General features: G+C 41.0%; 1 protein-coding gene across 2 annotated transcripts in view; it reads right to left on the bottom strand.

Moving 5' to 3' along the window:
- Positions 1-366: 366 nt before the first annotated feature.
- Positions 367-26,065, bottom strand: part of APOO (apolipoprotein O) — a 56,773-nt gene continuing 31,074 nt past the window's right edge. For both annotated transcript variants that reach the window (XM_027054505.2, XM_053202178.1), the window contains exons 6-9: positions 20,281-20,372; positions 16,111-16,191; positions 5,337-5,403; positions 367-640 (exon numbers count right to left, since the gene is read on the bottom strand). In XM_027054505.2, coding sequence (XP_026910306.1) covers positions 5,368-5,403; positions 16,111-16,191; positions 20,281-20,372 — 209 coding nt within the window. In that variant the 3' untranslated portion in view covers positions 367-640; positions 5,337-5,367. The remainder of the gene's footprint in view (positions 641-5,336; positions 5,404-16,110; positions 16,192-20,280; positions 20,373-26,065) is intronic.

Genomic DNA, 26,065 nt, shown 5'->3' on the forward strand with positions numbered 1-26,065 from the left:
AGACAGAGAGAGAGTGAGTGTATGAGTTGGGGAGGGGCTGAGAGACAGGGAGACACAGAATCTGAAGCAGGCTCCAGGCTCTGAACTGTCAGGACAGGGCCCAATGCAGGGCTTGAACTCGGGAACGGTGAGATCATGACCTAGGCCAAAGTCAGACCCTTAACTGACTGAGCCACCCAGACACCCAAGTTAATGGTTTTCTTAAACACACACACACACACACACACACACACACACACACACCCATGTGCACACACACATGTATACTCAGAGAGATACGACACAACATGCATATACACCAATATACACCACGCATACCACACACATGGGCACCAGATATGCTTGAACTGTCAATCAATAATTTAAAAAAACGCAGAACAATTTTTTTAACTTGGAATTTTAATTATGTATATAAATAGCAACATGAGAGTGACGAGCTCTAAGGCTGGACATTATCTCTAGGTGAAAAGATTTCCAATTAGTCCACTTGGAGTATGGTATCACCCAAGATAACAAAGAAGTCTCGTTTAGTTTTTCCTGAAGAAGAAAGCCAATTTACTACATTCAGTACTGACTTCTTTGCCATTTTTTCTGTAGAAATACTGGTTTACCACATGGAGTTTCCAATGTTTACCTATAACTAAAAGAAAAAGAAAACCATAAGTAAACTGCTAAAAAAAAGAGAGAAACTCTAAAACTTTGCTTTTTGAAAATTCATTAGGTTTAAATTGAGAAGCCATATCAAATCTTTACATTACTCATTACCATCATATGACCGTGAGGATCATAATGAGCCAGAGAAAACTATAATTATTTCCATTTTACAGATGCATAAGCTACAAATCAGAAAGGTTTTGTGTTTCTTCCAAACTACATTCAGATTCTCCACTGGCTGTGTACCTGAGCACAATGAAACAGATGGATGGATAAATGAATAAAGATTAAATGCCTAAGTGGTACAGCACACACATCTCTCCCCTTCTGAAAAACCAAACGATTACATTTCCGCCCACGTGATGAAGGAGAGCATGATTCTATCACTGTTAGTCTGACGTATACCTTTCTTTACATCACCCCATTGTTCTCTTCTGGAGTGGAAGATACATCCTCCAAAGACACACCAAAGACCAAGCCAATTCTTCTCCAGATTGCTTCTTTTCCTAATATGTAATGAATCTTCTTAGCAATTTTGGGTTTATAAATATTTTAGAGATATAAATATATCTTTTAGATATAAATACATCTTTTAATATAAAACCAAAAATTCTTAAGTTAAACATGTAACCCTCTAGCTTACCTTTTCTATCTCAGTTTATTCATGTGTTTTGGACTTGTCTAAGAATTCAATACATTTACTGCACTGTCAGAACTACAAACTGAGGTGCCTGGATGGCTCAGTCGGTTAAGCATCCGACTTCGACTCAGGTCATGATCTCAGTTTGTGAGTTTGAGAGCCCCGCGTCAGGCTCGGACTCTGGAGTAGGCTTTGGATTCTGTGTCTCCCTCTCTCTCAGCCCCTCCCCTGCTCGTGCTCTGTCTCTCTCTGTCTCTCTCTCAAAATTAGATAAACATTTTAAAAAATTAAAAAAAAAAAGAACTACAAACTGGAAACAACCTCTATTGATAAGGATTCAATAGGCCATGGTAGTCCATACTAGGAAATTAGTAAGCAGCTAAGAGGAGAAATGAGAAAGAAAGATCTCTAAGTACTAAGAAAAATATGTACATAATATATTAAGCGAAACAAGGCAAGTTATCTCATTTGTTCAACACAGCTAAACACAGCACTGTCTATGAAGTATTCTTACCAAAAGTGAATGTAAATCTGATTAAGCCTTCAGATCTATCGTTTTATGGGAAATGCAGAGAAGAGCAGAACCAACAGATAAACAGAACGACACTAAATGGATGCACTCAGCCACAGCCAGGATGTGGGATTCTCTAAAGGATAAATAGGTCTGTTTCTCAAAAAATGAATGGCAAGGGGAAAATGAAGGAGAAGGAACTATTATAGTTTAAAGGGGACTTCAGGGACCTATCAGTCAAATGTAATGGGGAAATGTTGTTTGGATCCTGATTCAAACCAAACAAATGCAAAAAGATAATCAGAGAGATCTGCATACTACCTGAATATGAGATGATATTAACAAATTAGTGTTAATTTCTTTAGGTGTGATGATAAAATTGTGATGTGTTCCCTCATGGAGGTTTCAGTGTACTCGCAAAACAGTACAAGGAATATAAGTGCATTGTGTCAAAAAACCAAAAGCAGGTATGGATGTGCACACATCTACACACAGAGAAAAAAGTCTGGAACGGTATGCCAAACTATTAACAGAAATTATCTCTGGGAAAGGAACAGAGGTCAAGACAAAGTTTAAAAATATTTATCTAATTTCTTTACAACAAATATGCACCACTTTTATAATTGAAAACACCATCTCCAATAGAGATGTAAAAAAATAAAGAATGAAATCAAGGTTGTATGTGCAGTAAGCTGAACTATGGCCCAGAATATTTGGGAAAGATGAAATAGATATTTAGGTAGTTTCCCGGGATTTCAAGTCTCATCGTCCCTGCAGAGAAACATAATTGTATTCAATGTAAAGTCTCTGGAGGGCATAGGTGGCTTCCTGGCCATTCACACTCCAGTGTCTCGTCCAACTGCAGGTCCATCCGATGCACCTTCAGGGCCGCTCCCCAGAGAGGCTGATTCTAGGGTGGGGTGGGGCCTAGGCCTCTGCCTTTTAACAAGCTCCTGCAGTCATTTGTTCGTATAACAAAATTTGAGAAGTACGGCTTGGGGTTACTATATGAAGGACTGAGATGTGAAAGAGGATCTGGGTTTGTTCTTTGTGACCCCTAAGGCAGAATCAGGACCATTGCATAAGAGTTACAAAAGGACATATTTTTGCTTAGTATAACAAACAGCTTCCTAAAAATCAGAACTGTCCAAAGATGGCTGCCCTGAGGGATGAGCTGCCTATCAGTGGAGATGAAAAGTTAGAACACGCAGGGCTACAGGGTATTTATGCTTGAGGCTGGCTGGGGGGCCAGATGACTTCTCTCAAATTCTAAGATCTTATGACTCTCTGTGTCTCCAAAACTATGCAGACAGCTTGAGAAAGAAAAACCTCAGGCTGAGGGCTTTTGTGGATTGTAAATAGCAGCCATGATTTATAATCAATGTAGCAGTGATTTTTTAAAAAAGATATAAAAGAAAATTCATATTCACTGCAGCCAGTTTTAAAATACAGAAAGTTAGGGGCACCTGGATGGCTCAGTCGGTTAAGTGCCGACTTTGGCTCAGGTCATAATCTCACAGTTTGTGGGTCCTAGCCCAGCGTTGGGCTCTGTGCTGACAGCTCAGCACAGATTCTGCTTCAGATTCTGTGTCTCCCTCTCTGCTCCTCCCCAGCTTGTGCTCTATCTCTCCCTCTCAAAAATAAATAAAAACATTAAAAAATTTTTTAAATATAGAAAGTTATATAGAAGAAAATCTACAGGGGCGCCTGGGTGGCTCAGTCAGTTGAGAGTCCAATTCTTTTTTTTTTTTAATGTTTATTTATTTTTGAGACAGAGAGAGACAGAGCATGAACGGGGGAGGGTCAGAGAGAGGGAGACACAGAATCCGAAACAAGCTCCAGGCTCTGAGCTGTCAGCACAGAGCCTGACACAGGGCTCGAACTCACGGACCGCGAGATCATGACCTGAGCCGAAGTCGGCCGCTTAACCGACTGAGCCACCCAGGTGCCCCAAGAGTCCAATTCTTGATACTGGCTCAGGTTGTGATCACTGATCTAGCAGTTGTGAGATGAAGCCCTGCCTTGGGCACCTTACTGAGCGTGGAGCCTGCTTAGGATTCTCTATTTTCCTCTCTCTCTCTGCCCCTTCCCTGCTCATACACTCTGTCTCAGAATAAATAAACTTAAAAAAAAAAAAAGAAGAAAAGGCATAAAAAACATCCACAATTCTACTATCCCAAGATATATACTTAATTTTTTTGTTGTATTTCCTGGTCTTTATCCTTTCTAAAAGTGTATTATGCTATTTTTTTTCCATTTAACAAGTTTCCATGCAATTAAATATTACTGAAACATAACAACATTCCTCTTTATGGATATACCAGAATGAAGTCCCTTTTGTTTTTTAAAAAAATTTTTTTAACGTTTATTTATTTTTGAGAGAGAGAGAGAGACAGAGCGTGAGCAGGGGAGGGGCAGAGAGAGAGGGAGACACAGAATCCAAAGCAGGCTCCAGGCTCCGAGCTGTCAGCACAGAGCCCAACACGGGGCTTGAACTCACAAACTGCGAGATCATGACCTGAGCCGAAGTCGGATGCTTAACTGACTGAGCCACCCAGGCATCCCTGAAGTCACTTTTTTTTTTTAATTTTTTTTTTCAACGTTTATTTATTTTTGGGACAGAGAGAGACAGAGCATGAACGGGGGAGGGGCAGAGAGAGAGGGAGACACAGAATCGGAAACAGGCTCCAGGCTCTGAGCCATCAGACCAGAGCCCGACGCGGGGCTCGAACTCCCGGACCGTGAGATCGTGACCTGGCTGAAGTCGGACGCTTAACCGACTGTGCCACCCAGGCGCCCCTGAAGTCACTTTTTATAGCTGAGTATTTAGACTATCTGCAAACTCAGTATGATCTTATCAGGAGATTGCAAGTGCTATCATATAATTTTTAATACATAAAAAAGTAATATTAATATAACTAATGTTCTGTACTTAGCTGGTACTCATGAGTAAATGCTGACCAAATGAATGAAAATAAACAGCGAATTGAGTATAAGACCAGAAGAAATCACACTGATTTTTCTGGCTTCATTTGGCATCCTAATTTTCTCCAGCTTCAGGTTACTCAATCTTTAAAGAAAAAATAATTATACCTATGATTTCCCAATGGCACTTATAATATCTCTATATAATCTTGAGTTTCTCTACAACCGTCATGCATTCAACAAATGTTTATTTAATGACTATTATATGAATACAAGGATGCCTACCATAGTAAAGTGTTATTTGAGAAAACATAAAGCTAAGAAATAATGGCACTTTTCAACTGTTTGAAATAGTTTTGTAGTTTTGTAGCCAAATACCAACTGTCAAGTTCTAGCTTGCCCAAAAACCCAGATACTTCTCAGGAATGAACACATAAGTGAAGGCACCAAAGCCCACAATTAAAGACAGAAGAAAACAACACCCTGACCTTTATGTACCTATATGAAGTTGAAACCGCTATAATTGATTACATTAAATTATGGACAAGTCATTTCAGCTGGTGCTAACAATGCTGAAAAGAACTACAGAGTTCCCTTGTTCTTTACCTGATTAAAATGCGCAGAGCCATGGAGCAGTCTACTTATTCCCAGGTGAATTCTTCACATTTCCTGGCTTATGAAACAAAAAATAAGAATATTAATACAGTTTAAAAAGAAACAATGAAACACTTAAAACAAGAGTGGAATGTCTTAAAGTGCTCATCTTCAGTATCTGGCTGAATACAACATGAAATATTATTATAAGGCAACATGACCCATTTCTGAGTTAACTGAAGGAATTGCTAGGGCTCCCTGAGGGCCCTGCTGTAATAAATCGCTATTAATCCTCATCACAGAGAGTCAGCCAAACGGCTGATTCTATAAAATATCAAATCAAGAGTGAAACAAGTTCTTTACTACTTCATGCCACCATCATTGTTAAAGAATAAAATAAAATAAAATAAAATAAAATAAAATAAAATAAAATAAAATAAAGAATAAAGCTATTCTTCTCTGTGTATCATCCACCATAGGGGTCAAATCACACAACATGTTTACTGAGAAAGAGGTTATAATTGGACCACACCCATTCTGCCTGGCCACCATCTGGGAACGTATAATTAGGTCCCATCAACCACCAGAAGTGATGGAGGAAAGTTTCTAGTAGGAAATGTTCATGTGCTAAATGTTTAAGGCTTTCCTTTCTTTCCTGTATGTTTTCAACACTCTAACTGTGAAAACATGTTAATAAGAACTGATGTCCATCAAGGAGCAGAGCTCTCTTGAGATGGCAACCTGAAGACAGCAGGCTACAGGTGAGGAGGCGATGGGGCTGGGGTTCTGTGGTCTAGACTTGGTGCAGATTCTAATGGTAGCCTTCTTGTAGTTAGCCAGGAGAAAGGAGGAACACAGACCTAACCCCGTCATTTCAGAGCATGGCTTCTAGGCAACTCCAGGCTTACTGGAGTGGTTGAAAACTGGTCTCTAAGCACGGTGATCATACATCCTGGCTTGCCCAAGTCATACTAGTTTATACCCACTGTCCCAGCATAATTAACAGTACCCCCTTTCACTCTCAAGTGTATGATCCTGACTTGGATGATAAATTATACAGTTACCCTATATACAAATCACATCCACTTGACAATGGAGTTGTGGGAAACAAGGCCCTATGTATTGCTTGGTGGATCATCATACAAAAACCATGTCTACTTGTTGCTCCAAACAGAGCTCTATAGGACTCAGTACTGTGTACCTTACTCTATTCCTCAAGAGGCACGCTAACACACACACACACAGAGGCCTTCTTGCTGTTGCTCTTCCAATCTGCCAAGCTCTTTCCCAGGATGAGAACTTCATAAATGTATCCCTTGACCTAGACTGGTCTATCCCAATTTCTGCCTGGCTAAATGCTATTCATCCTTCAGATCAAGGCTTTCCCTTGTCACCTATGCTTCCATTTAGATGAGAACCTTTTATTCACATTCATAGCACCCATGTGCTTCCTAATTTGTATAATTCTTTCATTCATGTTTGAATCATTCACTAATATATAAGCTTCGTGGGGTCACAATATCCTTAGGACCTCCTAGCACACAGTATTCAAACATTTGTTGAATAAACAAATGAAATGCAGTAGAACCTAGCGATCTGATGAGGGTAAAAAAAAAAGTTTGGGTATGTAATTAATGAAGAACAAAAAGAGACTTAAAAGAAAGAGGCTTATGAAGCTAAGTACAATAACCATGTCCAGCAATTGGGTCTGTCATAAAAACCAAAGAGTTCTCTACCTGGTTAAATATATTTTAGGTCTGAATTACCTTAACCTAATGCTCGCCAAGTACTTGTAGTGATAGTCTTATACATTCTACTATCTATATTCACCAACATCTCAATCTCAAAAATCTAAGATGCTAAATACATAAGCTTTTTTATCTTTTGGACATTAAGAAAAGGAGCACATAAAATATTCTTCTAGTTGAGGAAAACAACTCTGTTGCTAGGAAATCTTTCTTGTTTGGTTACGTATCACTTACAGTGTAACAAAACATGACTAAAGAAATATTGAGGCCTTCCACCCTATCACAAATCAGACCTCTCTTGGCAGTAACTGCCATGATCTCAGAAAAAAACAACATGCTGACTTCAAAAGACAGATTGTGATTTAGCACAAGCCAGAAATTAAATTTGTTTTTGCATTTTCAGACAGCTGTATTTGAAATATTTTATAACTCATTCTCCTTATTAGTTAATTTTAATACCTATCAGGTTTCAATATTTTTTAAAGTAATTAATACATTTTATTTAAGACAACATATCTAAAATACTATCATTTCATCATATAATCAACACAAAAATGAGATAGTTTACGATCTTTTTATTTGTACCATGTCTTCTAAATTTGCTGTGAATTTCTATTCACAGCACACGCCTCAATTCAGACCAGCTATATTTCAAGTACTCAATAGCTAGTGGCTGCCATATTGGACAATATAGGGCTAGAGGAATAAACTAAATAGCACTGTGATGGTTAGTTTTATGTGTCAACTTGGCTAGGCTACAGAAGAAAATTTTCTTACCACATCCATGAACATGGATGTTAATTTCTATTAGCAAAATCAAAACATTTATTTTAATCAAAACATGCATTGCTAATTAGTATGCACTGCCATGTGAAAAGAGATTTCCAGATAAACCTCGAGGGTACAGCAGCCCACTGAAATGTCTGAGCCCCTCGTCAGTTGATTATTTTGATCAATTACTTAACTTCCCCAAATGCAGTTTCCTCATTTGTAAAATGGGGATAATAACAGAACCTGCCTCACAGACTCTTTGTGCACAAAGAGTTTAGTACCCAGGGCCAAGCTCACAGCAAGTGCTCAATAATCATTACCTATCCTATGTAAAAGGTCACTTAGAGGAAATAAAAGGTAAGGATAAATGACCTGTTAAAGACTCCAGTGACATTCCAGTTCACTGGATATGGTACAGGCAAAATCATGCCTCCCCCAAACATGTCTGCATCCTAATCCTAGAAACTATGACTGCTACTTTCTACAGCAAAAGAGAATTAACATGGCATTGGGATTCAGGCTGCTAATCAGCTGACCTTTCAACGGGGAGATTATTTTGGATTATCACATGGGTTCCTATAGTCAAAGGAGGAGGCAGGAGACAGGGTCAGAGAAATGGAATGTGAAAAGGACTCAACTTGCAGTTGGTTGGCTTTGAAAATGGAGGAGGAGGGCTGTGAGCCACAGAAAGCTGCAGCCTCTAGAAGCTAGGAACAGCCCTCAGTTGGCAGCCAGCAAAACAGATCTTGATCCTACAACCCCAAGGAACTGAAGTGAATTCTGTCAACAATCTGAATGAAGGAGGAGATGGATTCTCCCCTGGAGCCGCCAGACTTCTGACCTATGGAGTCTAAGATAATGTAAATTTGTATTACTTTGAGCCAATTTGTGGTCATTGGTTGTGGCAGGAATAGGAAACCAAAACACTGGTGGGGGGGGGGGGGTCTCTTGGCTAATGCACATAAGCCCAATGGTTCCATTTTCCATCAAGAGATACTATCTTCTCAAGCAGAAGCAAAAATGTGCAGTGTCACATGACATCTATCATGGCTAGCATGTGCTAGAGTTATTTGATGGGTTTCTGACATGGATAAATTCATTTAGTCCTCAAAATGGCACCATGAAATACTACTCCCATTTCCCAGAGTGCTGCAGCTATTTCCCAAGGTTCCAAGGGAACCTTGTAAGAGGCAGGGTGGGGCGGGGCGGAGCCTGGAGTGCCCACTCCAGAGTCCACTCTCTTGGCCATCAGGCTATGCTGCATTCTGCCTTGTCCACCTTTCTGATACCAAAGTGTTACGCCTTTCAATAAAAGGAGATGCTCCCCACCACCCAGTATTTCCATCTTTTTATTTTGCTAAGTAATAAAGCTTAAAAAAAAAAAAGAAAAATCAGTGCCTGGTACTTTTGTTTCTTAGAATTTTTAATAGCAAAAGCTAAAGAAGGCACAAAATCAGAACAAATTTAGCTTTATGGAAAACCCACCATATTGCCCTTATTTTTATTTGTATTTTATTGTGTTGAGGACACTTAACATGAGATTTACTCTCCTGACAAATTTTTTAAGTGTCTGATACGGTACTGTTGACTATAAGCACTATGTTGTAGAGCAGATCCCTAGAACATATTCATCGTGGGTGACTGAGACGTTATAGCCGTTGAAGAGTAACCCCCCCATTTCCCTTCCCCCCCGGCCCCTGGCAACCACCATTCTGCTCTCTGGTCCTACGAGTCTATTTTAGATATTTCATATAAGTTGAATCATGCAGTATTTCTCCGTTAGTGATAGAAATATCCAAGAGGATCATTTTGAAACCACGTAACTTACTCAGAGCAAGACTTGAGTGTGCTTAGCAAGCTGAGGAATTTGGAATGGAGGAAGAGAAAGCAGGGCATATTTACTCAGGGTGGTGGCTGCTGCTTCCCTTTCATTTTCCTGCTGAGCCAGCAGGGGACTGAACACAACTATTAAAAGCCCAGCTTCAGAAGTTCTGCTCAGTTTTCACATTAGTAACAGGTTTATATTTCTTCATGTATTTTCCTGCCCTTTAACGAATTATGAAGATTTTACTTTTTAGTTATTGTTGGCCTTTAACAGTCATTCTACAATTCCTTCATAGTAACTTGTTACATCTTTTTAGAAACCTAGTGAAAACTAAACATGCCATTTGCGGAGACACACTGCTGTGTTTGACTAATTAGAGAAGAACTCCAAAAGGGCCATCTGTGGGCCTGGGGCCTTGCACCCACGACTGGCTTCCATCTCGGACACTCAGACGTTGGGCTGATACTAATCTGAAAGGGTTTCATATTAGCAATGGACAATCAGTAAATAGTTGCAGGCTTTTATTAAGCTCCTAGATTCAAAGAGTGAAAACCACAATGGAAAAAAAGTCAATAAAACCAACTATATTAAGAACTTCTGATGCTCAAAAGACACCTGAACTGAAAAGACAAGCCTCAAACTAGGAGAAGACATCTGCAAACATGTGACCAAAAACATTAGCATCTAGGAAAAAAATAAAGAACCCTTATAAATCATTAAGGAAGGAACAAATCAGTCATACAATAAATGGCCAAAAGACATGAGTAGGTGTTTCAAGAAGAGGAAACCAATAAACGTGAAAAGATGCTCAACCTCATTAGTGATCAAGGAAATGTACATTAAAACTACAATCAGAAATTCTGAGGAGTGCCTGGGTGGCTCAGTCAGCTAAGCGTCTGACTCCTGATTTCAGGTCAAGTCATGATCTCACGGTTCGGTTCATGAGTTCTAGCCTTGCGCCAGGCGCTGTGCTGACAGTGCAGCCTGTTTGGGATTCTCGGTCTCAAGGTCTCTCTGCCCCTCCTGCACTCACTCTCTCTCAAAAATAAACAAACAATGGGCTAAATGGGAGATGGGTATCAAGAAGGGCACTTGTTGGGATGAGCACTGGGTGTTATATGTAAGTGATGAATCACTAAATTCTATCCCTGAAATCATTATTATGCTATACATTAACGAACTTGGATTTAAATTTAAAAAAGGAAAAAAGAAATAAAATAAACAAACATTAAAAAAAAAAAGAAATTCTGAGATGATTTTGACATGCCAGATATCAAGGAAACCATCACAGACTACTTGGGGCTCATGTCAAAAGCGCTCAAAGCCAACTTCTACTAGCCAGAGGGACGATTTGAATTTTAATAAGGAATAAGAATTACAAAACATTCAAATCAAAAATGTATAAAGCAATAAATCTATGATGATATTAAAAAAATTAACTGGTCACTGTATGTTAGCCAACTTGACAATAAATTATATTTAAAAAAAACCCAACTAACTGGTGACCTTCTGAGGATGAGTGGGAACCAATTCATTATTTTGAAAATTGGAAACATAACAAAAAATGTTATGGAAGACAGGAAGCATTTGTCCTGTCTTTCCTATAACTGGGTAACTAAATGGCAGATGAGGGAAGTGGTTCTTTATTTAAATATTCCAGCTAATATGTGAAAAATGACATGGCAGAGGTAGAATATAGCCATTTTCTAATCCCCGGTGAATCAAAGGGTCTCGGCATTGCTAACACCAAAATAGCAAAGCAAAAACTAGACTTATGTGCCTACGTAGACCTACAGCCTTGCCAACAGGTTCAAACACGAACCTCATCAAGCAATCATCTGGATCCAGCTGCCAATCTGCAGGAAATGCAGAGAAGACAGGAACACGGTCAACTGCACCTTATGTGTGACATCAGCAAAGCTTAAACCAATGGAAACTCTCTAGGTCCAATATGCCAAGTTCTTTTAAGTTTACTTATTTTAGACAGAGAGAGAGAGAGAGAGCGAGCAAGTGGGGGAGGGACACAGAGAGAGAGGGAGAGAGAATCCCAAGTAGGCTCTCAACTGTTAACGCAGAGCCCGATGTGGGGCTCAAACCCATGAACCGTGAGATCAGGACCTAAGCCAAAGTCATATGCTTAACCAACTAAGCCACTCAGGCACCCCCTGCCAGGTTCTTTTAATAGATACGTTGTAAGGAAAATAAAAAGGTGGAAGGGGAACCTGTAGATTTAAAGTGATTTAAAAAGAGGGGAGGAAAAGACTTAAAAGGGTTTATATAAAGTCAGAAACACTAACAGGCAAAACTAAAGTGACAAGGTGATAAAACCACAAAGGAAGATAAGGAAGTTATTACTCTAAAAGGGTACTAGGTAATTTTGGATGGAGGGAGAGGACTGTAACTGTCTACATGGAGGGGGTTCTGGGGTGGTTGGTAAAATTCTTTTTTTTTTTTTTGTTTTTACATGATGGTCACAAGGGTGTTTGCCTTATACTAACTCACTAAGCTGTAAGAAATGAATTGAGCACCTTGAATCTGGCGCCTTAGACCACTTGGCCATCCTGACACCTTATAAGAAATGAACTGAAAAGGTGTTGCAAGAACACACATTATTGGGGCAACCAGAGAAACCTGAATATGGACTGCATAACTAGGTAGTATTTATGTAAATATTTATGTACCTTTCCTCAGTGTGATAATGATATTGTGATTATATTAGTGAATGCTCATGTTATTTGGAAATACATGCTGAATTAGGTATGAGTGGCAAGTGCAATGATACCTATAACCAACTCTCAAATAGTTCAGAAAAAGAAAATGCAGGCATGTGTGAGTGCCTACACACATGCAAAGTAAGAGGCAAAGCAAATGTAGCAAAATGCTAATTGCTAAATCTAAACCAAGGGTAGAGTCATTGTATACTATTTCTGCAAGTGTTCTGTAGTTTTGAAATTTTTTAAAATAAAATTGGAGAATAAAGCAACACACACACACACACACACACACACACACACACACACACACACACCCCAGAGTGAAGAACTATTTTAAAGCTACCACAGCGGCAACCGCTTTGTAAGACTACTTGGTATCATCTAGTAAAATGGATGTGCAGACCCTATGAACCAAGAAAGCTCTGAATAAACCGTGACACATGTACAAAAATGTTCAGAGCTGTGTGTGCAACAATATACTGAAAATCACCAAACTAGTCATCAACATAGGTATTTTCCCCCAAAGGAATATTCTACAGCAGTGAAAATGAATAAACTATAGCTATATATGGCCCGTATTAAGGGGACAAAACAAGTTACAAAAGAGTACATACAGTTAAGACTCCATCTAGATATACTCTTTATATTTATTTGTATGTATATTTGATATCTTTATATTTTAAAGGCAAAAAACAGACAAGTTCAACTACAGTGTCTTATGAAAAACGGAATGAAAAACAAAATTCTGGAGAGTAGTTCCCTCTGGGGAGGCAGGGCAGGACATGGAGGGCATGGAGAACTTGGAAGACATGGGCAATTTCCTATCTTTTAAAAGATAGATGGATGGTTGGTATATATGTGGTCATTATACTGTTGGATTTTAAACTCTGTGTGCATGTCTGTAAACAGAGTTTATTTATTTTTCCAAAGATTTTTTTTTAAAGTAATCTCTATACCCAATGTGGTGCTCGAACTCACCACCCCGAGATCAAGGGTTGCATGCTCAAATGAGCCAGCCAGGTGTCCCTGTAAAGAGAGTTTAAAATCCAACAGATACTGTCTATCTCAAAAAAAAAAAAAAAAACCCAAAAACAAAAAACAACACCCTAGACCACACTAGGATGATAATATTATTTCTGGACACACCCGTCGTTTCTGCACAGTTCTGACAAAGAGTTTATTTTAGCTGAAGCAGATAAATTTCTCTTAACTGACCAAAGACAATGACAAAACTGAAAAACCACCTGATCTAAACTTTACTGGTCGAAGACCCAGTGCAAACACTTAGTATTAATTTCTAAAAGGCAAAAGGGATGTAAGAGAGCAGAAAAATACCACAGACTTATTTAGGGCCTTTGAAGGTAAGACAGCTCCATGGCAAATAACATAATGGAGAACTGGGCCATCCATCATTAATACCACTGAAGATTGCAGGGCCCTGTTTGAAACACAATGTCCACAAATTTCTTTGACTAGTTGAGTATCACAAGCACATCAGATTCTGTCTCTATCTCTCTCTGCCCCTCCCCTGCTCTCACTGTGTCTCTCTCTCTCAAAAATAAAATAAAAACATAAAAAAAAAACAAAAAGAATCACAAGCACGTACATTTGTGAGATCACTACAGGGATAACTAAGCACAACCATGCATAAGACTACATCTAATTGAGACTGCTAATTTCAAGCCTGACTTGAAAACCAATTTCCAAATAAGCTAAGGAATAAACAAAAAACTCAACCATAAAGTGTGCCCCAGGTCCCTTCAAAGAGACAGTCCCTGAGCCCCAAAGGATTCCTCTTCCAGAGTAGCTTAAATCTTTGCTCTCAGCAATAAAACAAAAACGACCAAAAGCCACAAAATCCAAGAAGGAGGGTGAAGAGCAATCAATGAAAAACAATGGCATTTCACTACCAAACAGTTCCCGAAATCTAAGTATATCAAATTTTGATTAGAGCCTTCTGTTCTTCATCTATAATTGGTGTTAAATGTTGAGTCAACATCAATTTTATTACCTTCTACTGAGAACAGACAACCATCAGGAAAATTAGGCTTTCAGAGTAAACAAATGCAAGAACATTACATTCTCAAGGACTCTGGAGAGGGCAAGGACACAGAAGACCAGAGGTAAAAAGGCAGACCAGCCATGAGCTAATTACACATCTTTACTATCTCACTCCCCAAAGACTCGCATATAAATGTGAGTAGTGTTAACATCTAACGTTTTCAAATTACCATAAAATGCTGGCCTGTTTAACTTGCATTCCAGCCACAGTCCCGTTGTTTCTGCCCTGGGCTGGATTCTAGAGCAGAAAAAGCTCTTTCCAAGCTAGCGGCTCTGTGGGGATCCCCTCCTCGGCTTTCATATGCAGTGAGTCTGGGCTGCCAACGGGCACCTCAAGTGAGCACTCGGAGGCTCCTAGGAGACACGCTCCCCCTCCCCCGCAAATGGCTTCAGTTCACGTGTATTTGCGCTAACACCACAGTGACCACTTGGAACGGAGGATGAGTTTCATTTTCCACCTTTCTTTCTAGGGATGTGTATAGCTTACCTGACATTCTATTTCCTTTCCCATATAAAACTCAGTGTGGACTTAAGGAATTCTTTAAACAGGAAAGCAAGCTTCCAAAAAAAATATCAGAGGAATGAAAACAAAACTAAGAGTGTTTATTCTTTAAAGGGAATTGCCAAACGGCACTTAATATTAATACAGAACTTCCTCGCCAAAGCTAGCTTGAACAGGCTCAATAGAGACTAATTCCTTTAGATACCACTAATACAAAAATAAGTCTTAAGATTTCATTGGAAGATGATTTATGTAAACAACGAGGAGGGCTTATAATTTATTCTATAATGTTACATCCAAGTTCCGGTTCAAAATTCTGGATTTCAATTTGGAGATAGTTCTTCATATTTTCAAAGAGTTTTTTTATTTGAGATGAGAGAAGTCAAAAAGAACATTCTTCAATCTATAATGTAGAAGGTATATTAACGTAAGAACCCTAGTTCTTCCTTCTTGCGCAATGCCTCCAAGTGCTTGGAGGAAACACCATGCCTTGTTCTATACCCGTTCTTCATTATCAGAGTAGAGTGTTCCAGCAAACATGGGCAACATTCAGTCAGCTATGTAGCTGCAAGAAGAGACGAAAGACGACACCTTACAATTACACAACCTCCTTCCTCTTCCGCTTATCCACCCATGAGTCAGCACAGAGAATTTGGTCTGTAGCTGGAGGCTGATCCCCACTACGCCACAGCTCATGCCCTGAACTGGGCCAAGAAGGCTAGGGGATGAAGGGATACAGTCCTGCTAAGGGAAAGGAGGGGGCTTATAACAAGTGAAATAGCAAGAGGAGGAGCCTTGTTTGGTTAGTTGTTTTTTGCCTGGGAGCACAGTATGTTCCCTTTGAATGCAGTTTTGATAAAACTTTCAGATAATACGCTACACTTTGAGCACATTATAAATATGATAGAGTGGAAATTATGATCTAAGACTGCAGTGGAATGCATTTTATGGTCACCACTTATTCAGCCCTGCTGATAATAGCCGGATGCACGGAGATTTTTATTGCTCTCCGACAGAGGCTACCAAAAGAGAATCTGAGCTAGAAGCAAAATGAAAACAAACAGTAGAAGCAAGAGCAGGCACCAAGGTTATCAAGAATTTTACAAAACCCTAGAAAACCATATATTTACACCAAAAGGAAGATAATGAAAAAGATCTTTCTCACCTTTTGAAAGTTCTCCTTCCACAAATCTTCTACGACTATGTATCCTCGTAAACCCCAGTCATATAATTTCTCCCCACTGACCTTGAAACAAAATATAAAAGATCCATTGTTATTCCATACATGACTGGTTAGAACCAGAATCTTCCATTTTCCTTTTTACTCTTTTCAAAAGAGCTGTATTTAAGCATATGACAAACCCAGAAGTCTTTGGACATACACATTAAAACTGTGCAACATAAGCAAATAAAACGAGTAAGAATTGTAGCATAAGAAGAAAACATAGTTTGGTTGTGCAGTTATTGTTTAAAATAATTTGCCATAAATTACAGGTGTATAAGGACAAAAATGTAGGAGGTCAGCTGCTGGTATATGAAATTCCTGAAAGTGAGACACAGAAAGAAGGCTTCTGCCTATCTCATCTAGTGCATCATGGCCAACCAAGTCATATTGGCCCAGCTGAAAATCACTCATTCATTGTAGGGGCTGAGGTAAAAAATAGGTGAGCCCAATGAAGATGTTCGTAGTTCTTCCAGGTCACCCAAAACAAAAGGCTTCAAGTTTCTATAGGGATTTTGCCTCTTGATCCAAGATCCCTTCTACAACATCCTGAGAGGTAGGTCCCAGGGTCAGAAAATACTTTGGGGTCAAGGAACTCACTACTTAATATGATATTGTAATAGCATGGCACCACACTATCAGCATGGAGTTCGACGTGGGGTTTGAACTCATGAACTGTGAGATCATGACCTGGGCCGAAACCGAGAGTCAGACACTCAAATGACTGAGACACTCAGAAGCCCCTAGTATTGAGTTTTCTTTTTTGTTTTTAAACATTTTTATTTATTTTTGAGAGACAGAGAGAGACAGAGCATGAGCAGGGGTGGGGCAGAGAGAGAGGGAGACACAGAATCCGAAGCAGGCTCCAGGCTCTGAGCTGTCAGCACAGAGCCTGATGCGGGGCTCAAACCCACAAACCGTGAGATCATGACCTGAGCCTAAGTCAGAGGCTTAACCAACTGAGCCACCCAGGCGCCCCTAGTTTTGAGTTTTCTTTAAAAAAATGCTTCTAGTGGGGCACCTGGCTGGCTCAGTCAGTAGAGGGTATGACTCGACCTCAGGGTTGTGAGTTCGAGCCCTATGTGGGGTGTGGAGCCTACTTAAAAAATATGCTTCTAGGAATTTGCATTCATTGGTCCTATATATGACATATGATGTTGATTACTCTTCCACATGAAATTTCTTCTTCAAATTTCTGAAAGCAGTTATTATTTTCTTTCTAATTGTTATAATCATTGATCTACGTATAGCATTTTAGTTTACAAAGTACTTTCACATGAATTAACTCTATTCTAATAATAGCCCTGTACAGTAAATAGGCAAAGATTTTAAGGAAATATTCAGAGGCCAAGTGACTTGTCTAACTAAGGTCACAGTGTTAGTAAATCCAGTGGTTTTACTAGCTGGTTTCTTATAACTTAGAGTCTTCTAGTTCTTCTAATTGTTCTTAAAATATATGATACTCTCAGACCCATCGAGCATTTACCATGTATATAACACAATTCTTGGTGTTTTAAATTTCTGAGAGGAAAACAAGATTTGCCATTTCAAAAGGGTTTTATTACAATACTTCCACCCAAATGCTACTGAACAAAAAACGTGAGCAATTAAGTGGCTGGTCCAAGGTCAGGGTATTGATACACAAACTTTGTGAAAGCGGAATTAAATGACATTAAAACAGTTACAGAAGATCTCTTTCAATCAGTGGAGTCTCTTTTTGTTTTATTATAGCCAAATATATGTACAATTTACCATTTTAACCATTAAAAACCATCTCCATTATCCATTTCCAGAACTTTCTCATCACCTCAAACAGATCACTAATGTTTTATATCTAGTGAAAATAAAGTCAATGGTTTTGTTCTGGCTTACTCTAAGCACAAAATAAAAGACAAAACTCCTTCCCACTGACTTTAAAAATAAATTAGAATACAACTCATATTTTCATTCCACTATCTTGGCTGTGAATACAAAAGATCTTTTGCAACATATGCTGTGGCACCTAAGATAAAAAAGGCCTCTACTCAGGGGGAAGCCACATATGCTTCTCAACCAGCAGCCAAGCCTACTGTCCAGACCCTATCCATTTACTGTTGAAACCACAAGAGACTGAGATGATGTATGATTGTTTTTGTGACACAGGGCAGGCAGACATAATTCACTGTTCCTGAGCTGGAGATGAAGCAGGCAGAGGGATGTTAACTGTCTGCCTCCAGGACTGCTATAAACAATGTCAAGCCCATGCTGTAACGATCTTACTGGGGGCACTTGGGTGGCGCAGGTCATGATCTCACAGTTCATGAGTTCAAGCCCTACATCGAGCTTGTTGCTGTCAGCACAGAGCCTGCTTTGGATCCTCTGTACCCCTCTCTCTGCCCCTCCCCGATGTGCACTCTCTCAAAAATAAAAACATTAAAAAAAAGAGAGATCTTATTGGCATCTGCTCCTAAAGCCACCAATTTCTCATAGCCGGAGGCACTGGCCTCCCACCTACAACTGCAGCACAATCCAGGAATCCAGACTCAGTCCTGTCATGAAGACTACTCCAGGACCTCAACATCAGATCAGTCTGGCTCAGAGCCCCGAGAGCCCAAATGTAATGACCGTACTGCTGCTCCTCCTGGGACTAAGTCTCCACGTGATAGGGCACCTCTAGCAACTGGGTTCCCGTCTCCATATGCTGTCGAGGAGTTGAAAACCTACAGCCTGTCTTGTTCTTTCCAGTTTTCCAAGAGACTCTATGTCTACAGTTCCACTAAGTCCAGACACTACCACCCTGAGGAAGTCCAGTCTACATCGGTGGTTCTCAAACATCTCGGACATTCAAATCCCCTGGAGGGCTTGCTAAGACACAGGTGGCTGGCCCTAACACTCAGAGTGTCTGAGTCAGTTTGTCAGGGTTGGGGCCAAGAATGTACATTTCTTTTTTTTTTTAAGTTTATTCTGGAGAGAGAGAGAGAGCAAGTGTGGAAGGTGCAGAGAGAGAGGGAGACTGAGGATCCGAAGCAGGCACCATGCTGATAGCACAGAGCCCGATGCAGGGCCTGAACTCACAAACCATGAGATCATGACCTGACCCAAAGATGGACGTTTAACCGACTGGGCCACCCAGGTGCCCCGGGAATGTGTATTTCTAATGAGCCAGGTGATCCTGATGCTGATGGTCTAGGAATCACACTTTGCGAGTGGCTAGTCTAGCTGTTATAGACTGAATTGTGTCCCTGAAAATTCATGCTGAAGTCCTAACCCACAATGTGACTATATGTGGAGACAGGGCCTGTAATTAAGGTTAAATGAGGTAATAAGAGTAGGGCTCTAATCCAATATGAATGGTGTTATTATAAGACACATTATAAGACACACTGTGAAATGGTGGCCATCTGCAAGCCAAGGAGAGAGGATCTAGGAGAAACCAATCCTACCAACACCTTGATGTTGGACTTCTAGCCTCCAGAACAGTGAGAAAATAAATTTCTGTTGTTCAAGCCCCTCAGTCTATGGTATGTTGTTACGGGACCTTGAGAAGACTAAAACGTAGCTTTACCCATGTCGCCTGCCACTCTGTTCTCCTACTTGACAGGATGCCACCAAGCTGAGGCCTGAAGGGAAAGAAAGAAGCAGCCAACTGAGAGCCCCGGGAAGGGCACTCCCAGCAGAAGGGACTGCCTTGCTTGAAGCCTCCAGCAAGGCAAGGGAGGTCCTCCACCAGGACCAGGAAGAGGATGCGGGGGGCCAGAGCACAGGCTTATGCCTGCAGCTCCAAGGAGGATAGGCTGTGACCAGACACATCCAAATGGAGAATGACCCATAACTATCAGCTTTGGAGTCTGAGTCTTTAGACTTCCATGTAACTATGCCAAGAAAAGTTATCCTCATTTTCTTTGACTAATAGTCAAATGGGTGTGCATTCTCTGAACACTGACGTGATTGGAAGGAGGGCCAGAACTGAGGCATGTAGTGGAGAAAAACATTTAAATTGGTGGTAGTTCATCTATGTGTGCAAAGAAATTTTAGCCTACTGCTATAAAAGCTGCAAAATAAGAAAATTAAGCAATAAACCCAAACAGACATAAGCAAGAATAAAGCACACCCCAGCTTACTGGGCCTACTTACCTGGACAAACACGATGGCTTGTTGTGGATAATAAAGAGAGGCAGCTAATCCCATGAACCCAGGGGGATACACCAACTTCTTTATTTTTGAACCTATTAAATAAAAAGTTGTAGATACCATCAGATGAGTCATTATCCTTACCATCACAATTTGCCCTGGATATCTAACACTGAATATGACTTCTTTTCTTTGGTCCTACATTAACAGAGAATGTGCCCCAAAATGTCATATGCACTGGAGAGAACCACACATTTTCATAGCTCTACTGAGATATAATTCACATAACTCACCCATTTAAAGTGTATATTCAATGGCTTCTGATGTATTCACAGAGGTGTGCAGCCCATCACTACAATCAATTCTAGAATATTTTCATCACCCCCAAAATAAACCCCATATCCATTAGCAGTCACTCTCAATATTCCCCCATTATCCCCATCCCTAGGGAAGCACTAATGTACTTTCTGTCTCTACATGTTTGCTTACTCTGGACATTTCACATAAATGCAGCTATAATATGTGGTCCTCTGTGAATGGTTTCCATCATCTGCACAATGTTTTCAAGAAAACCACCGCTTCTAAGGAAGCAGAAACAAAGACTGATCTGAAAAGCAGCACACAGCACTTTGGTTTCTAAGGTTTATGTTCTTTTACAGTAAACTGGCTTCCTATTAAGTACCAAACACAAGTACTGCCTTCCTCTTCTTTCTAATGCTCCATGAAAGTAACAGTAAAAGAATAAAATACAGATAATAAATCCACAACAAAAAGGAAATGTGTGGAGGGGCCACTGGGAGATAAGAAGTGTCATCTAAAAAAAAAAATTAAAAAAAAAAAAAGAAGTGTCATCTAATTTTCCAGAAATGGTGGGCGAACAGAAGCAAGAGGACACACGGCTGTGAAGGCGCTGCAGTGAAGGAAGCAGAGTATCCCCTGCAGCCCAGACATGGCAGGTCCTGTGAAGGATGGAGAAGGCAGCCAAGCATCAAGATGCGGGGGTGGGGGGTCGGGAGAGATGCGGCAGGGAGATGGGGGGGATTCCGGACGGACACAAAGGCGAGTCCTATGCACAGCCTAGGTGACTCTCTCCTTCCTCCGTGCCATCTTAGTGCAAAAGTGCCTGTGGCCAGTCTAACCAGGCAGACTTTCACAAAGGTGGAGAAGTATCTCTAAAGGAATGCCACGAGTTTCCTGCTGAGAACCAAGATAGCTCGTGTGCGTGCACATGACAGTTTGTGCCCAAGAGTAGAGCCCTCCTCATGTGGGCCCTGGGTGGAGGCACCCTCCATAGAGAAGCAATTCCCTTCCAGCTCACCCTGAGGTAGAACTTGCTGGCCAGCAAGCCTCATCTATACACTAAAAGTTCTTGTTTTTATTTTTTACATTTTTAAAAATTTATTTTTGAGAGAGAGAACGAGCGAGTGAGCACAAGTTGGGGAGGGGCAGAGAGAGAGGAAGACACAGAATCCAAAGCAGGCTCCAGGCTCCGAGCTGTCAGCACAGAGCCCGATGTGGGGCTTGAACTCACAAACCGCGAGATCATGACCTGAGCTGAAGTTGGACACTTAACCAACTGAGCCACCCAGGTACCCCTACACTAAAAGTTCTTAATAGCATTTCAATCACCTTGCTCTTAAACATGACTGTACAACCAAGGACCACCAGTCATTTGAGGAAAGCCTGCAACATAAAAGAGGAGATCAAGACAAGCAAGAAGGGGGAAAAAATGACCTGGTAGGAAACAAAAGAACTTAAAAACCAAGCTAAAAGTGTTATTAAGTATCACTGAATGAATTTGATAAATTCAACAAGCTACTCCATTAAAAGAAAAAAGAGTTCTATGAAAAAGGAACATTCAGAGAACAAGAAAGAGGTACTTGGAAATGACAAAAGTAAAAAAAAAAAATCAAAAGGAGTAAAATAAAATCCTAAGATAATAAGAGAGATATTTAGGGTTGTTTAAACAGCTCCACTGCTAATTAATGAGTTCAGGGAGGAAAAAGAATAAGAGTAAAGAGAAACTAATTTTCAGACTTGCAAGGATTTGGAAAGTTTCCCTCCAACAAGGGCTTTTTTGAAAGTGACTTGACCACATAGTTCAACAACATGGCAAAGAAAACCAAGGAGAAGATGACATGGAACCCAAAAAAAGGGGGTCAAATCCAAGAAAGCAGGAAGCCACGTCCCAAGACCACAGCTGTGTTGAGCTTCAGTCCAGACTGCAAGAGGATGTATGAGAGAGGTCTTCAACTACCTCCATTTTGACCTCAGTCTGCACTTGCCTTTTTTTTTAAGATTTTGCTTTAAAGTTATCTCTACACCCAACTTGGGGCTTGAACTACAACCCTGAGATTAAGAGTCACATGCTCTACCAATGGAGCCAGCCAGGTGACCCTCAGCCTGCACTTTCTAATTGATTAAATTCCTCTTTCCAGCTTATCTCTTAATTCAGGCAAAAGACTCTGAGCAAAGCATCCTCTGATGGGAATATGGAAGCTACCCCCTTAAGCAATACGGACCCCCCTGAGCCAGCAAGACCCCATGTGACTGACCGCAAGACACCACCTTGACCCTTACTGACTACCTGCACTTATCCACCGACCTTTGCTCCACATTTCCCTTACGTAAACCTGGAAGCATTTTCAGCATTTTGGAGACAGTCTCTGAGACACTAGTCTGCTATCTTTCCGGTGTCAGCCTCACTTAAATAAATTCCTTTGTTTCACCACCGCTCATCTCTCTGCCTATGGATTTTGTCAGTGGAGAGTAACTGAACCTGGTGTGTTTATGACCCCTGAAGACAGGCACTCTTGCACCCTTGCGTCCCGGCTACGCGTAGAGCCCTGGGAAAAGGGGAACGGGCAGAATAGAAGCAGCATGCAGAACCGGGAGAAACCTGAGAATGAGGTTAAGAAAACTAGTGGAGAGTGAAACAGGAGAATTCTCTAGAAATGAACTTGGACCTAGAAAGTCTCTGCTGAGTGGCACAGGGTTTTTGACATGGGCCACGGATAGACGCAAGCACAATGTATGTTACTGACACTTATGCAGTAAGAATAACCTAAGTGTTGCTTATTGGTTTGAAACTTTAATTTTTTTTTACGTTTATTTATTACTGAGAGAGAGACACAGAGCATGAGCAGGGGAGGGACAGAGAGAGGGGGGAGACACAGAATCCAAAGCAGGCTCCAGGCTTTGAGCTGTCAGCACAGAGCCCCCAACACGGGGCTCAAACTCACAAACTGCCAGATTGTAACCTGAACTGAAGTTGGTTGCCCAACCAACTAAGCCACCCAGGCGCCCATATTGGTTTGAAATTTTAAAAAGACATGTCTCCAAAGATGGAACTAGGGTCACAGGAGACAAATGTTATTAATATAGACTCTTCTTGGATTGAAAGGACATAGTAACTCTAGAAGAGAAAATGCTGTTATATCCCTGGTGTCCCACCTGTAAGCTCGAAGCTTTAAGTTCCTGAGCAGCTCACACAAATGGGGACCAGGTGAAGGGCAGCAAACCCGACATCCAGCCATTTTTCGGTCATCTAGGGAAAACTGGCACGTGGCAGCTCTTGAACCTCTAGCTCCTGATGGGAACCCACAATGAGCTGAGGGCCCCAGAAGTTCATGAAGGAAGCACGATCCCCTGCCTCCGCCCTCGTCTCCGTGCCCAGAGCTCCCAGGAGGCCAGTGGTGTGGGCTGTAACTATCAGCACTGCCAGGGGAAAAGCAATGGCTGCCAAAGCCGAGGGTGCAGGGAGGAGCCACAGAAGGCAATGACAGTGGGCAATGACTGCCTGCCACCTGTGAGTGACCAGGCCAAGTCCACTTCCTCTGAATGATCAACCACTCACCTCTCTTCCTAGAGAGGTGCCTCTTGTCGCCGCCAGCCACGGCCATCCTCATCAGCTGAGGAGGACTACCTTAGCAGTTATGCTCAAGAAACCCTATGATATGACCCAGCAGTCCCTCTTCTGGGTATACACCTGAAGGAAATGAAATCAGGAGCCCAAAGAGGTATCTGGGCTCCCATGTTCACTGCAGCATTAGTCACAACAGCCAAGATGTGGAAACAATGTGTCAATGGAGCAGTAGGTAAAGAAACTGTGGTAACCATATGAATGGAATATTATTCAGCTTTAAAAAAAGAGACCCTGTCATTTGCAACAACATGGATGAACCTGGATGACATTATACTATGTGAAATAAACCAAAAAGAGAAAGAACAAAAACTGCATGATCTCACTGATATATGGAATCTTAAAATGTCAAATGCAGGGGCACCTGGGTGGCTCAGTTGGTTGAGCGTCTGACATCAGCTCAGGTCATGATCTCACAGTTTGTGAGCTCGAGCCCCACATGGGGCTTGCCGCTGTCAGCAAAAAGCCTGCTTCAGATCCTACGTTCCCCTCTCTCCTTGTCCCTCCCCGGTTCACACCCTCACTCTCAAAAATACATAAAACATTAAAAAAAATTTTTTTAAGTCAAACGCATCGAAGCAGACAGCAGAAGGGCGGTTAGTAGGAGCAGAAAGGTGGAGGAAATGGGGAGATGTTGGTCACAGGGTACAAAGTTGCAGTTACGTAGCAAGAATAAGTCTAAAGAGTAATGTACAGCATAATGACTATAGTTAATAATATTGAACCTTGGAAATTAACTAACAGAGATTACAGGTGCTTTCATCTCAAGAAAAGGTAATTATGACAGAAGATATATTAATTAGCCTGAATGGAGTAATCATTTCACCATGTAAATTTATCAAAATGTCATGTTGTACACCTTGAACGTATATAATTTTTATTAAAAAATAAAATTTTTAAAGAGACAAAAAAAGAAAAGAAAAGAAAAGAAATCTCACCAGGAGGGCTCTTCTGGGCCCACCCTGCTGCTGCCAGAATAGGGGACCATCTACCCGAGGGGCCCCAAACCACCGACCATCCACTAAACATACCTACCATCCCGCTCATCTTACTGAGTGACCACCTGATGCTGCTCACGTCAGGCCCTCCTACCCCAGCACCCTGAGGAAAAGGCCCATTGTTGAGTACATGTGTGGGAATGTGTACGTGCACATGTACTTTTCTGAAAAAGAATTAGGGCGTTACATTATGTTAAACCTACTGAGCCCTCCCAGGAGAAGGAAAAGGAGAGAAGAACAAATAAACCAGCAAGCAAAAACAAAGGAATAGAACCCGCAGCAGTGGGTGCCCTTATGCTGCTGTTGTGCCCAGGAGAGTGTGGTCCGCAGTTCTCCTCGGGATGGTCATCCCAGTGGATGTGCAGGGGGATAAACGCTAGGGAGCACAGCAACACGCCCGGCGGAGGAGGCTTTATTTAGGGCCATGCTCTAACCATGTGGGGGGCGGGGGCCTAATCTCACTTGATTCCACATTCCTCACTCCCTACCAGTAGCCAAGATTCCAGAACCCTGGCCTTAGGATCTTCATAATTTCCAAACACTGTCTAAAGAAGACAGGAATGCTTTTTTGCACAGCTTTACAAAAAGGAGGGGAAAGAAGTTTGGGGGAAAAAAATTGGTTCAACTCTTGTTCAAGTCGATTAGTAAAAATGAACTCTAACTTTAGTTCTTACATATTCTGCACAAGATGGGATCAAGGCATGGAAACTACAACAGGACTTCATTCCACAGGTTGTCTCTAGATTCTAAAATAACAATCACGGCATGTACAGAAAAACTTTTTAAATGGTTCTTTTTTCTTTAAGTGAGCTCCATGTCCAGCGCAGACCCAACATGGGGCTTGAACTCAGGACCGTGAGATCAAGAC

Source organism: Acinonyx jubatus, chromosome X, assembly GCF_027475565.1.
Source record: "Acinonyx jubatus isolate Ajub_Pintada_27869175 chromosome X, VMU_Ajub_asm_v1.0, whole genome shotgun sequence".
In the NCBI taxonomy this organism is placed as follows: domain Eukaryota; kingdom Metazoa; phylum Chordata; class Mammalia; order Carnivora; family Felidae; genus Acinonyx; species Acinonyx jubatus.